General features: G+C 42.0%; 1 protein-coding gene across 4 annotated transcripts in view; it reads left to right on the forward strand.

Annotated features, from left to right (window-relative positions):
• Positions 1-13,109, forward strand: part of LOC112068695 (long-chain-fatty-acid--CoA ligase 1) — a 51,215-nt gene that overhangs the window by 16,492 nt on the left and 21,614 nt on the right. For 2 of the 4 annotated variants that reach the window (XM_024135893.2, XM_024135894.2), the window contains exon 2: positions 2,791-2,997. In XM_024135893.2, the coding sequence (XP_023991661.1) occupies positions 2,803-2,997 (195 nt within the window). In that variant the 5' untranslated portion in view covers positions 2,791-2,802. Of the gene's footprint in view, positions 1-96; positions 117-2,617; positions 2,700-2,790; positions 2,998-13,109 lie in introns of those variants that run through there. The other 2 variants (XM_070438279.1, XM_070438278.1) reach the window with 2 other exon arrangements.

The raw sequence follows: 13,109 nt of genomic DNA on the forward strand, positions 1-13,109 counted from the left end.
CCCCCCCCCCTGTTTGAAAAGGGGCGTCGCCCTACTATTCATAGTTGTGAGAACTTAGAGGTCTACTGTAGCTCAGTCCCCTCTGGGAGCAACTGCTACTACTTAAGGGATACAAGGTAAAGGTACCTCTACTATATGCTATACTGATACAAAGCAGTTACTTTTTTCTTTTTGTGGCTATTTTTCAATGATTGTCGCATAATGTGAATATCACAGGGTTTTTGTCACCTCTGCATTAGCCACCTAGTTCCTAGTATTACAGCTTCAAAGAACTGGAGTTTTAGTAATTGTATTCATGCTTGGAATTGAGCAAGTGTAGTCATCTAATTTGCCAAGTTAATGTAAAATGATTCGTTAGAACAGAATTTTGGTCAATGGCACAGGCTTTACACACAATATTGATTTTAGTCATTCTATATGGGCCACTTTCATCCTTGTTTATCATTATCAAATTCTGTTAAACCTTATGCATCATCACACATTTAGTTATTCAGTGTTTATCAGCTATTTGCTGATCGTGAAGTTATCTTCCAAGTGTAGAGTTTTACTGGTCTGATATCGACCGCAGGGATCAAGTTAGAACAAAGCCTCTTGGGACATATTGCTTGAGGGATAATAACAGAAGTATGTGATAAGTCAAATGTAAGGCCTATGGGCAGCAGCCAAGAGGCTGAACAGGTTTTTGTACCAAGGGTGGAAATTTGTGTACTGAAGTGTTTAATAATTTTACGAGCCCTCGGCTTAACCTCAGGACAAACAATCTTCTCCCTTACGCATCTTTGTCATTTGACTTGGACCTTAAATTGACTTGAAATAAAGATTATTTCAAGTGATGCATTGCTTTTTGACTCATTCATATAACCAGGTGAAGTATTAGATGAAAGTTTAATTAGAAATTATTCCTCCCACTATTTTTGACTCACAGAAATGTAAACAAATGAAGAAAATGAAAAATTTCTTAGGCTAAATGTGACTGCCACTGTTGTTGGAAGTCAAAATTGAGCCATCTGCCTGTTGAAATAACCATTCTCAGTCATCAAGTGGCAGGCAGTCTGGGGACAAAGAGCATAGGGCGACCTATTCACTCTTTCCTGTTTCTCTATCTCTCACACTGATTTCTGTAATTGTGCCATTTGCTATGGGAGGACAGGATGAAGGCCCTTTGAGACTGTAGTGCAGTTACCAATGGTAACACACCTCTGTCCTACAAAGTGCTTTTTAAGAACAACAGGCTCATCAAAAAATATTCTGTCACAATTGAACTAAAATGAGACTAGAAGTGTAGTCTTTAGTTTTAAAGACCCTTGACGGTTTTAATGCTAAAAGGTGATGTATAAACAAGTAATGCAACATTCAGTTTGGCTGAATATTGTATTGACAGAAGAGATGTTGACATTGAGAGAACATGTTGAGGTGACCGTGACCGTGACCTGTGACGGTCTCCATGTGGCGACTGAGTGACTAGAGCCTCAGAAGCTTGTACTATAAAATACTTCCTTAAGGTAATACTGTTATAAAAATMATTTATCTTTTTTAGCATTTTCATTTTTTTCTCAAGACTTAACAAAACCAGAATCTATTTTAATTTTGGAATCTGTTCCCAAGTATTCCCACGCACAATKGAGATTGCATACAAATGTAAGCAAGGTTTGAAATGTTTTAGTAAATTATCTGTTTGGGCTTCTTGTGGTCAATTTGCAGTCTACAAATTATTTGTTTTTATGCTCCGGTCCCCGACCAGCCGCTCAAGAAACAATCGGCCCGCGGATGGTTCTTGTTGGTGATCCATGCTGTAGAAAATATCCACACCCCCTTACACAGTTGTCACATGTTGCCTCATGCCCTGGAATATCAATCCCACCCTCTTTGCTTGGATCAATTAAACCYTGCTGTATTATGAGATCAATGCTGACTTCAAGGAAGTGTTTATACAGGGTGTGCAGGGAAGAGGGGATTCCAGTGGGCTCACTATCAAAACACTTCAAACAGGAAATGTCACCATGTCTTACTTCCCCACTAAAACGAGGTGTGCTGATATTGTCATGGAAACCTGTGTTCAGGATTGGTTTGTTGAATGTTTTGAGTGTCAGATTGCCTCCCTTAAGGCATTTTATGTTTGCAAGTCAAGTGTATGGTGATGGGGAAATAATACAAGGAAGCTATATTTTCCTTCCTTGGTTTGGTGAGGTGTTGCACTAAAACCTTTCTCTCCCGTCTTGTTTACATTTCTCTTGAAGTGTGTGGCTCTCTGTCTCAGTGCTCTGTGCTCTGAAGTGATTTCCTCTGTCATTTCCGTCAGCTGCACTGGTCTAAGATTGTATGAGTTGAAGGAAGCCTACCATTACTGTCGCTTTCAGACGTCTAGTTATTGTAGGTGAGTGTGGACCAAAAAAAGGAAGCTGTTTGACAGTAATAGGACCAACCATTTTCACTAGTGCCTACTACTTTAATGTTTGCAGAACCAAGGGGTTAAGATAGTTTGTACCCATGTTGGTAATAATAGTGTAGCTCCGCCCTCAACCAAAGCTCCTTGCAGTCAAACATGTCACCCCAAATGTGCTCAGTCCTCAGTGTGCAGGGTGGGAGAAAGGATGACTAGTGCCCGGTTCCTGTGGCGATTATTGCTTTCCCCTATGCAGTTCTTTCATGTCTTTTATATATTGTGGGGGTAGCTAGGGGAGATGGATGGGTGGTGTCTGGTATGGAAACGTAACTTTTTCTCTCTCACGCCCAAAGACTACAGATATGTAAGTGTTACACAATGTCTTTTTTTTTTATTCTCCTCTCTAGACAAGAGACGAGATGCAGGCCCAGGAGCTCCTGAGACAGCTGCGGATCCCAGAGCTGGAGGATGTGTGCCAGTACATGCACAGCCTGCCCGCCAACATCCTGATGGGCGTGGGCGCCCTTGCTGCCCTCACCACCTACTGGTACGCCACACGGCCCAAGGCCCTCAAGCCGCCCTGCGACCTCAACATGCAGTCAGTGGCCATGACGGTAAGGGAATGCTTTCGTTACTTTACTTTTATTTATGTTCAAATCCCTGATTGCACCTTTAATGTTCCAGCACAAGTCCAAAGAGCATAGGTTTCCTTAGTTTCTAAGACAACTTGTGTAACTGCATAGGAGGAAGTGATGAGGAAATAACGGCTATGGATTTGTCAACAAAAAAATGCTACACGTTACAAGAACTGTCTATAGATGCATCAGTCTTCATTTACTGTATGGCATTGTACTTGTGCACAGTAAGTTATTCTTGTACTTTTCTGAAGAGTGTTTTACATTTAAGTCATTTAGCAGACGCTCTTATCCAGAGCGACTTACAAGTTGGTGCATTCACCTTATGATGTCCAGTGGAACAACCACTATACAATAGTGCATCTAACTCTAAGGGGGGGGGGGGGGGGGGGTTAGCAGGATTACTTTATCCTATCCTAGGTATTCCTTAAAGAGGTGGTGTTTCAGGTGTCTCCGGAAGGTGGTGATTGATTCCGCTGACCTGGCGTCGTGGGGGAGTTTGTTCCACCATTGGGGTGCCAGAGCAGCGAACAGTTTTGACTGGGCTGAGCGGGAACTGTACTTCCTCAGAGGTAGGGAGGCGAGCAGGCCAGAGGTGGATGAACGCAGTGCCCTTGTTTGGGTGTAGGGCCTGATCAGAGCCTGAAGGTACGGAGGTGCCGTTCCCCTCACAGCTCCGTAGGCAAGCACCATGGTCTTGTAGCGGATGCGAGCTTCAACTGGAAGCCAGTGTTCTAATGTTAACTTGGTTTAAGGAGGTTCAAAAGTTGACAGTTAACATGGGTACTTTGGACAATGTGTCCCATGTGTTTTTAGTCCTGTTGTCTCTGTCTGCACAGGTTAATATACAGGTTAATTTTGTTAACAAAACTTTGAAGTGTTGGACCAGGTTTTTCCATTTCAACTTTCAAAATATTCCATCTCAGTAACGGAGTAGGAGGCCAGACAACAAGTGTGCTTGTCTGAGCATGTAGTCTGACTATTTACATTTTTGAGTGAGTCACTGAATGTCTGTGTGCACCAGTACAGATTGAAGCATTTTAATGGACTCCCCTGATTTGATTGGATACCAAGTAAGTCCCTGTGTTTATCTTGTTTTAGAAGTGAGATTAGTGTGTGTGAGCGCACACACCCCGGTGCTGGCAGTGGGAGAACTTGAGAAAGCTGTTCCTGTCATTTGGTGTTCTGGCCTATGTAAACACGAGAAGTTCTTCGCTGTGCCAGCACTGCATTCCTCCAGTCCTCATCTCTTATTTTTCCGTGTGTGCTGAAGACAATGAAAATGTGTAATAGAACTGCGTTGCGTGTGTGCACGGTGTAATGAAAAACACTAGTGTCTTTGTCCTTTCAGCCAGTCTTCTATTCAACGTACAGTACAAAGTCATTATGCAGACAGATACTCATATCATGATTCATGACTAATGGAAAATACAGGGTTGGAGGCCGTCTTCGCTTCTAGCATCTACTGCCTGTTTTTCTCAGGTGTTAAGTAAAGTTTTGAAATTGCCTGTTTAAAAAAGTTGGAAAATGTAAAAAGTCTGTATTTTCTGCTTGTTTGAGAAGAAGTAGCAGTGGCTTTGAACACACACACACTACACAAACCCTAATGATTTAGTTACCCTAGTCTAGATGCTGATCTTGGGCCAGTTTAGCATTTTCTGTACAAATGTTTAAGGTTAGGATTGGGTGGAGGAAGCTGATCCTAGATCTGTACCTTGAGGAAACTTCACCCAGAGTGCCGAACCAGAGAGACCACAAGGATGTGACTGGGCTTGTTAGTATGGGCCCCTTCATCACCATGGCAACAGTCTAGGCTGTGTTCCATTCTAGAGTATTAGCCACCCCTTCTCACTCCACTTCACCCAGCTACAACTTGACTGGTGAAAGCGATCCTTTTAGATCTGAAAAGCAGATCTTGCCTCTTCTCTTTCCCCCCTTCACTCTCACCCATTCACTGTGAGGTGGAAGGTGACCAGTTTCTCTAACCTCAGCCACCCCAGGTAGACTAGCCTATGCTAGCTTTATTCAGTCATTTCAGATCCTCAAAGGGGGACTGAGCTAGGGCAGGCGGGGAGGAAAACACTTTCTGCAATGAAAAGCAGGCTTGCTGTGTTGTCTAGTGCAGCTGTGACCAACTTCACAGAGCACATGGCTGTGTAGTAGGGTATATTTTTGCTCTGAGGTTCACGGCTGCAGAAACTGACTGGCCATGTGCAAATATTTTTGCATAGAATGATCCCAATTTGGTTAATAGTGGGGGCCTGTCATGCCAAATAGTGTCCCTCTGTCACAATGGGATTCAACAAACTATTAGTGTCCGTTGCTATATCAACAGCGTGACGACCTAATGATTTTAGAATTTTGGATCTCATTCAAGCCTAAATGACATTCTTTTCTTCATCGCTATGCAAACAAGTCTGATTTCCACGACAATTCTGCTGTTTAATCAGTTTTTTTTAGCTAATATAATGGGGGGAAAATTCTAACTACTTTTTGGTACCTTAACATTACRACATGAAATCCATGTCTTAAACGTTGCCACATTTCAGAAATGGCAAAACGTGTAATCTGCTTGACACGTAAGTAACTTTAATCTTACAGATCACAAAGTCTGCTAACTTCCATAAATACCATCAAAGGACACCTTACAATAATGAACACTATGAAACAGCTGTGAAAACCAACATGGCAACCTGATTTTAATACAAACGTCGATCGTTTTTTGGTGTCTAATTTATTTTTAGATTTTTTTTGTACACATGGCAATCAGACTGAAATACTTCATTCTGGTGTGTGGAATAAAGAGGTGGGTGCTGTGTGGTTGGGAGGTTCTGCCTGTCACTTGTTCTCAACATGCAGTCTTGGAAGGGAGCACTCCTGCTCTCTTTGTTCTGAGTGTTTGCAGTGCTAGTGGTTTTTTAGTTCATCAGTGTATTTCACAATATGTGCCCTGTATGATACGGCTATCAAACTTCATTAGCAGATAACATGACAATAACAGTAGCTTGAGATGATGGGGATGGGAAGATTGCCCAACAATCAGGAGTCACCAGATGTAGAATTTCGTCTGCAGGGAGAGAGAGTTAAAGGATGAGAAATGGGGCAGAATCGAGATTGCTTGATCAGGTGCTGCGGCTAGTTCTTCCTGTCACTCGCCCTCGACAGGAAGCCAATCTCAGTCATGGGTTCAATAACGTGGGCCTGGTTTAGTTGGAAGCCCTCTGACCACGTCAAGGTACAGGCCGAGAAGGATTTTGTTTATAATTGAGGCCTTTAACCCCCACTCTTTGTAGTGATTGACCTGATGGGGCTTGGATAAATGAAGCAATATGGTGATTACTCAGCCCTGCTGTGTAATGGACTCTGGGAGACTTATGCCATAATACATACACAAATCTAGAACCTCCAGATATGCAAACACTAACTAGAAACCAATGTCCAATTCCATACCAACCCTGGCCTAAAATGTTGATTTGGAATTGGACACAAAAGATGAATGGTTAGGGAGAAGGGGTTAATTAAGGACCAGTAAGTAATTGGGCAATTGAACTGTCAATTGAGAATTTCTTGCAATGAATACATTTTCATATGCAAATGTGTACATTTACAGCCAATTTGAGCAAGTTTCAAATATTTATCAGCAAACAAATGGAAAAATATACAAATATTTACATGCTTGTAAACGTTACTTAGAATACAAGACAAATWCATATGCTATATACTTACCAACTTCACAGCCAATYTCTGCAATAAAACACATCTTTATACAATACATGTTATTAAGGTTATTTACAATAACATACAAGATGCAATGTAGTAAAATACCTACCGTCTTGAGGTGGAGAGCTGGCCAAGCAGTGAAAACAAGTGTGGGGGAAATATCAGACAAAACAGATGACGGACGATGAACAGACAAATTCACTCACACTGACAACCACACATGAAAACCGCATTTCCTGGACGGGGAATGGAATCGGGACTGGGAACTGGTGCCAGGTGCCCAGCCTGAAAACAAGAGAATGTTTTCTCATGGATTTCTGATGGTATCGTGCCATGGAGCGTTCCTCATCTCTGCAGAGAGTAAGTGTTTACAATGGCAAACAGCCCACAATCTGTGCCCCCTTTCTACTGCCGGACTGTCAGCCACTCCAGTCACAGAGGTCCCTGGAAAAGATAAGGGAGAGGTGAGTTGTGAGAAACTCTGGGGTGGTGTCATGACCACTGGTGTCATACACCACCACATACCTACCTGGCAGCGACGGTTACTTACTGTGACCCAGTGGTTAGCCTTGAGATTGACTACCTGGACAAACCCCTGAGCCAGTGTTGGTACTGCTGACAGCATGGCGATGCCGCTCACTGTGAGGAGGCCTCCTAATTCTGGATGCTGCACCTGCAAAAGAGCTTGAGCATGATCAATTGTAAAATTGTCTAACCAGGGGTGTGACGGAAGAATGACCCCCCCCCCRCCCCCCGKAGGTCCTGCATCCGGCCACAGAGAGCAGCTGGCCTTAACTGTCCCTTTTGGACACTAGTGATGAGAACCTCACTAATGTCTTCTAATCCAATGACTGGACTTACCTGCCCCTGTTCCTCCAGTCTGACGCAAGCCACCTGTAAGAACATTTGATGGATTAGTGCAGTGTTATGAAGGGGAGATATGTACTTGAGGTATAGCCTACCTCAAGCTGGTCCCCTTCCGACTCAGAGCACAGAGAATCAGACTCATCCGAACTCACTGGCTCTGGTGGATGGGATACTTCCTGGGTGGCTCGGACAGTTGACTGTCTTAAATTTCTCTCCAAATGACTTTAGGAGGAACATTTTTATGAGCTCAGCATAACCACCAATTTTGCTTAAATGTCAACCAAAGCTTAACGTACTTTGTCTCACGGGCTTCACCGAAATGTAGGGCGTCAGGGCTTTGTGGTCGACCGTCCAACAGCTCCAACTGGAGAAGGTTTTTGGCTTCCACCGAGGTAACCCTTATGAAGAGAAAAATGTCAGTGTTAGGAAAACCTGAAGCTAGTTTWGGTTATTTTGTGTGCAAATTCAAATAGTTATCTGAGAATTTTAAATATTTACTTTAACGGATGATGACCCCAGCTTGGAGCTAAAGAGCAGTGTGGTTTCCCAGGTCTCTCCTTCCTTTCGTCCTTCTTCCAAACCAAGTCTTTCGCTCTGCTTATCCTGTGCCTTGTTGATGTTCAGTCTCATCTTGATTGATAACAAATATATTTCATATTAAATGTCCAGCATGCATCTGTCAGCACAGCCTCCTTGTCCTTAGTGAAAATCGCCCTCCTGTGTGGCTGYCCATCCTTCCCCCATAGGTACATGTGATTGCCTACCAAGTTTTTGAAGACAAGAGMWGTTGAAATACTAATTTCTAAGTAAATTTGCACTGCTTTGTTGCTCTCGCTCTCACTCCTCACCTCTTTCTTGCTCTCTTTCTTTATGGGTCTCTTTCACCTAGTGACACCTATTAAGGGCAGTTGGAGTTACCATAATTGTTTACACCTGTCCATTTGATTAATTAATTACGTTACCTCAATGTGACAGACCTATAAAGTTAGGTAGCAACATGTAGATGACCAACTAATGTTAGCTAGATGAAAAATGGTTGTACTTAACTGAAAGGATTTATCTTAACAGTAACTGTAATCTAAATGAACTGCTTAACGTTACCCTGAATTGTGAAATTCTCTGCCCCGCTACGAATTTTGCGCCTCTTCTCGATCAGTGGTGCCTTCATAGTACTTCGCCTAACGTTAGTTGGAAAGATGAAAGAAATGACATTAAAGTGCAAGCTACTATACATACGAACAGAAAGCAGCTACAATAACAACTAGCAAGCTAACTTAGCCAGACAGATGTTTAGCTATTTAGCTGAGGTAAATAAGTAACTAGCAATGTCAATATAAAATCTATTTAAAAACAGCTCATGTAATAATTTTGCGAGGACTGATCGAGCGCTTCTGAGGTGAAATAGAAGTAGAACCTCCTTCCTTCGTGACCGCTACGAGGTAACCAAGCAACCAGCATAGCAACGGGCACTTTGGTTCATTACGTAATCCAGTCAGAATGTTGCAATTTCTAGCAACAGCCCTAGCAACAGAAGTTTGAACTCATCGAATCCCATTGTGACGTAGAGGGGGACACTATTTGGCCAGGGGACATTATTTGGCATGACAGGCCCGAAGGGGGAAGCTGGTATATTAGAGTACATGGGCCAATTTCTGGTCCCTGGAGGGAAATTATCGGGAATGAGGAGTTAGTATCAATAGAGGGAAGGAGTTTGGATTCAAGTTGATGTACACACTGTACAGTTCCCCCACCCTCATTACGCAAAACAAATAATTGTTTATTTAACTAGGCAAGTCGGTTAAGAACAAATTCTTATTTACAATGACGTCCTAGGAACAGTGGGTTAACGACCTTGTTCAGGGGAAGAATGACAGATTTTTACCATGTTAGCTCGGGGATTCGATCGAGCAACCTTTCGGTTACTGGCCCAATGCTCTAACCACTAGGCTACCTAATGCTGCAGGACTGTTTTTGAGAATATTGATTTGAATTGCGCTACATGACCAAAAGTATGTGGACACCACCTTGTTGAACATCTCATTCCAAAATCTTAGGCATTAATATGGAGTTGGTTCCCCTTAGTCTGTTTTTCTGGTAAGGCTTTCCACTAGATCTTAGAACATTGCTGCAGTGACTTGCTTCCATTCAGCCACAAGCATTAGTGAGGTCGGGCACTGATGTTGGYCAATTAGGCCTGGCACACAGTCGGTATTCCTATTCATCCCAAAGGTGTTTGATGGGGTTGAGGTCAAGGCTCTGTGCAGGCCATTTTAAGCTCTTCCACACCGATCCTGACACACAATTTGTGGATGGACCTCGCTTTGTACATGGAGGCATTGTCATGCTGAAACGGGAAAGGGTCTTCTCCAAACTGTTACCACAAAGTTGGAAGCACAGAATCATCTAAAATGTCATTGTATGCTGTAACGTTAAGATTTCCCTTCACTGAACCATGAAAAACATGGTTATTCCTCCTCCACCAAACTTTACAGTTTGCATTGGAGCAAGTAGCGTTCTCCTGGCATCCGCCAAACCCAGATCAGTCTGTCAGACTGACAGATGGTGAAGGGTGATTCATCACTCCAGAGAACGTGTTTACACTGCTCCAGAGTCCAATGGCGGTGAGCTTTACACCACTCCAGCCGACGTTTGGCATTGCACATGGTGATCTTAGGCTTGTGTGCGGCTGCTCGCCCATGGAAACCCATTTCATGAAGCTCCTAACGAACAGTTCTTGTGCTGGCGTTGCTTCGAGGCAGTTTGAAACTTGGTAGTGAGTATCGCAACTGAGGACAGACTATTTTTACGCGCTTCAGCACTCGGATCACATTCCGCGGCTGAACTGTTGTTGCTCCTAGACATTTCCACTTCACAATAACAGCACTTACAGTTGACCGGGGCAGCTCTAGCATGGCAGAAATGTAACATTGAATGGTGGCACCCTATGATGGTGCCAATGAAATTGCCAATGAAATTGCAGGGCGCCAAATTCAAAATAACAGAAATCCCATAATTAAAATTCCTCAAACATATATATATAAGTATTATGCACCATTTTAAAGATYCACTTGTAAATCCAACCACAGTGTCCGATTTCAAAAAGGCTTTACTGCGAAAGCACACTTTGCGATTTATGTTAGGTCATCACCTAGTCACAGAACCATACAGCCATTTTTCCAGCCAAAGAGAGGAGTCGCAAAGAGCAGAAATAGAGATCAAATGAATCACTAACCTTTAATCTTCATCAGATGGCACTCATAGGACTTCATGTTACACAATACATGTATCTTTTGTTCGATAAAGTTCATATTTATATCCAAAAATCTTAGTTTACATTGGCGCGTTATGTTCAGAAATGCATTGTCTCAAACATAAGGTGAAAGTGCAGAGAGCCACATCAAATACAGAAATACTCATCATAAACATTGATAAACGATACAAGTGTTAAACATACGAATAAAGAAACTTCTCCTTAATGCAACCGCTATTTCAGAAAGGCTTTACGGCGAAAGCACACTTTGCGATTATGTTAGGTCTGCGCCTAGCCACAAACATACTGCCATTTTACTACCAAGGAGAGGTGTCAGAAATAGCATTAAAATTAATCACTTACCTTTGATCTTCATCTGGTGGCACTCCCAGGTCTCCATGTTAGACAACAAATGTTTGTTTTGTTCGATAATGTCTCTCTTATGACCAAAAACCTCTTAAGTTCGCGTTTTGTCCAGTAATCAGAATGCTCAAGGCCAGATTTTTTTATTTTAAGTAAAATAAAAGTTAGTCAACATGCCAAACGATGTTTAAAATCAATCCTCCGGTTGTTTTTGTTATAAATAATCAATAATATTTCAACCGGACAAAAGCTTCGTCCAATAGAAAAAGAGAAACAAGGGTGCGTTCCCAATCAGGCGGAGGACTCATGGCTGGAAATTTCCACTGGCCAGTGATTTGAAAGTGCTMTATCTCCCAAATTTTTCAGAGTAAAAGCCTGAAACAATGCCTAAAGACTGGCCACATGTAGAGGAAGACACAGCTCGTGACCTGGGTCCTAAGACTTTGTATGGTGGATAGGCTTTCAATGGAAAAACAGCCTTTCAAAATAATAGTACTTCCTGGTTGGATTTTCCTCTGGTTTTTCCTGCCATATCAGCTCTGTTATACTTAGACATTATTTTAACAGTTTTGGAAACTTTAGAGTTTTCTATTCAAATCTACTAATTATATGCATATCCTAGCTTATTGGCATGAGTAGCAGGCAGTTTAATTTGGGCACGCTTTTCATCCAATTCTGAATGCTGCTCCCTACCCTAGTGAAGTAACTTCTTAGAGCTAGGGTCTATTTTCCTGAATTTCCGCCTGACTGACGTGCCCAAAGTAAACTGCCTGTTACTCAGGCCCAGAAGCCAGGATATGCATATAATTGGTAGCATTGGACAGAACACACTTTGATGTTAATAAATGTTAAAATAATGTCTGAGACTAACACAATTGATATGGCAAATGAAATTCCAAAGAAAAACCAACCAGATTTATTTTTAGCTCCCAGGCTCTTATAATGGGAAGCTATGGGTCCTATGCAATTCCAGCTCCCAGATTGCCATTCCTATGGCTTCCACTAGATGTCAAGTCTTTGAAAGGTTTCAGGCTTGTTTCTTCAAAACTAGCAAGAATTTGAGTTTTTGTACATAGCCTCCCGGTACAATACCCGTCTGTTGGCGTGCGAGGAAGAGGACGCGCGCTTACTAATTTTACTTTTCTATTGAACATACTACTTTTCGTATGAAATATTATAGTTTATTTACATTTTAGGATACCTGAGGATTAAATAAAAATGGAGCTCGACTTGTTTGAACAAAGTTTAGCGGTAGCTTTTTGGACTCCTTTGTCTGCATGTTGAACGAGTGGATTACTGAAATTGATGGCGCCAACTAAACATACTTTTTGGGATATAAAGAAAGATTTGATCTAACAAAARGAGCATTCATGTTGTAGCTGCGACCCTTGGGATTGCAAACAGGAAGATTTTCAAAAGTAAGCGATTTATTTAATCGCTACTTGTGATTTTTTTATTTATTTATTTAAATTTAATTATTTTTATGAAGCCTGTGCTGGTTGAAAAATATGTTGATGTGGGGCGCCGTCCTCAGACAATCGCAGGGTATGCTTTCGCTGTAAAGCCTACTGTAAATCGGACAACGCAGTTAGATTAACAAGAATTTAAGCTTTTAAATGATATAAGATACTTGTATGTTTTAATATTACAATTATTTGAATTGCACGCCCTCCAATTTTCACCGGATGTTGTCGACCTATGCCTAAAATAAGTCACTGAGCTCTAAAGTAAAACCATTCTACTGCCAATGTTTGGCTATGGATATTACATGGCTGTGTGCTCGATTCTTATTTTTTTTAAATATATACACCTGTCAGCAACGGGTGTGACTCCACTCATTTGAAGGGGTGTCCACATACTTTTGTGTGTGTATATACAGTGCCTTTGTAAA

This window comes from Salvelinus sp. IW2-2015, unplaced genomic scaffold (genome assembly GCF_002910315.2).
Source record: "Salvelinus sp. IW2-2015 unplaced genomic scaffold, ASM291031v2 Un_scaffold649, whole genome shotgun sequence".
Taxonomy (NCBI): Eukaryota; Metazoa; Chordata; class Actinopteri; order Salmoniformes; family Salmonidae; genus Salvelinus; species Salvelinus sp. IW2-2015.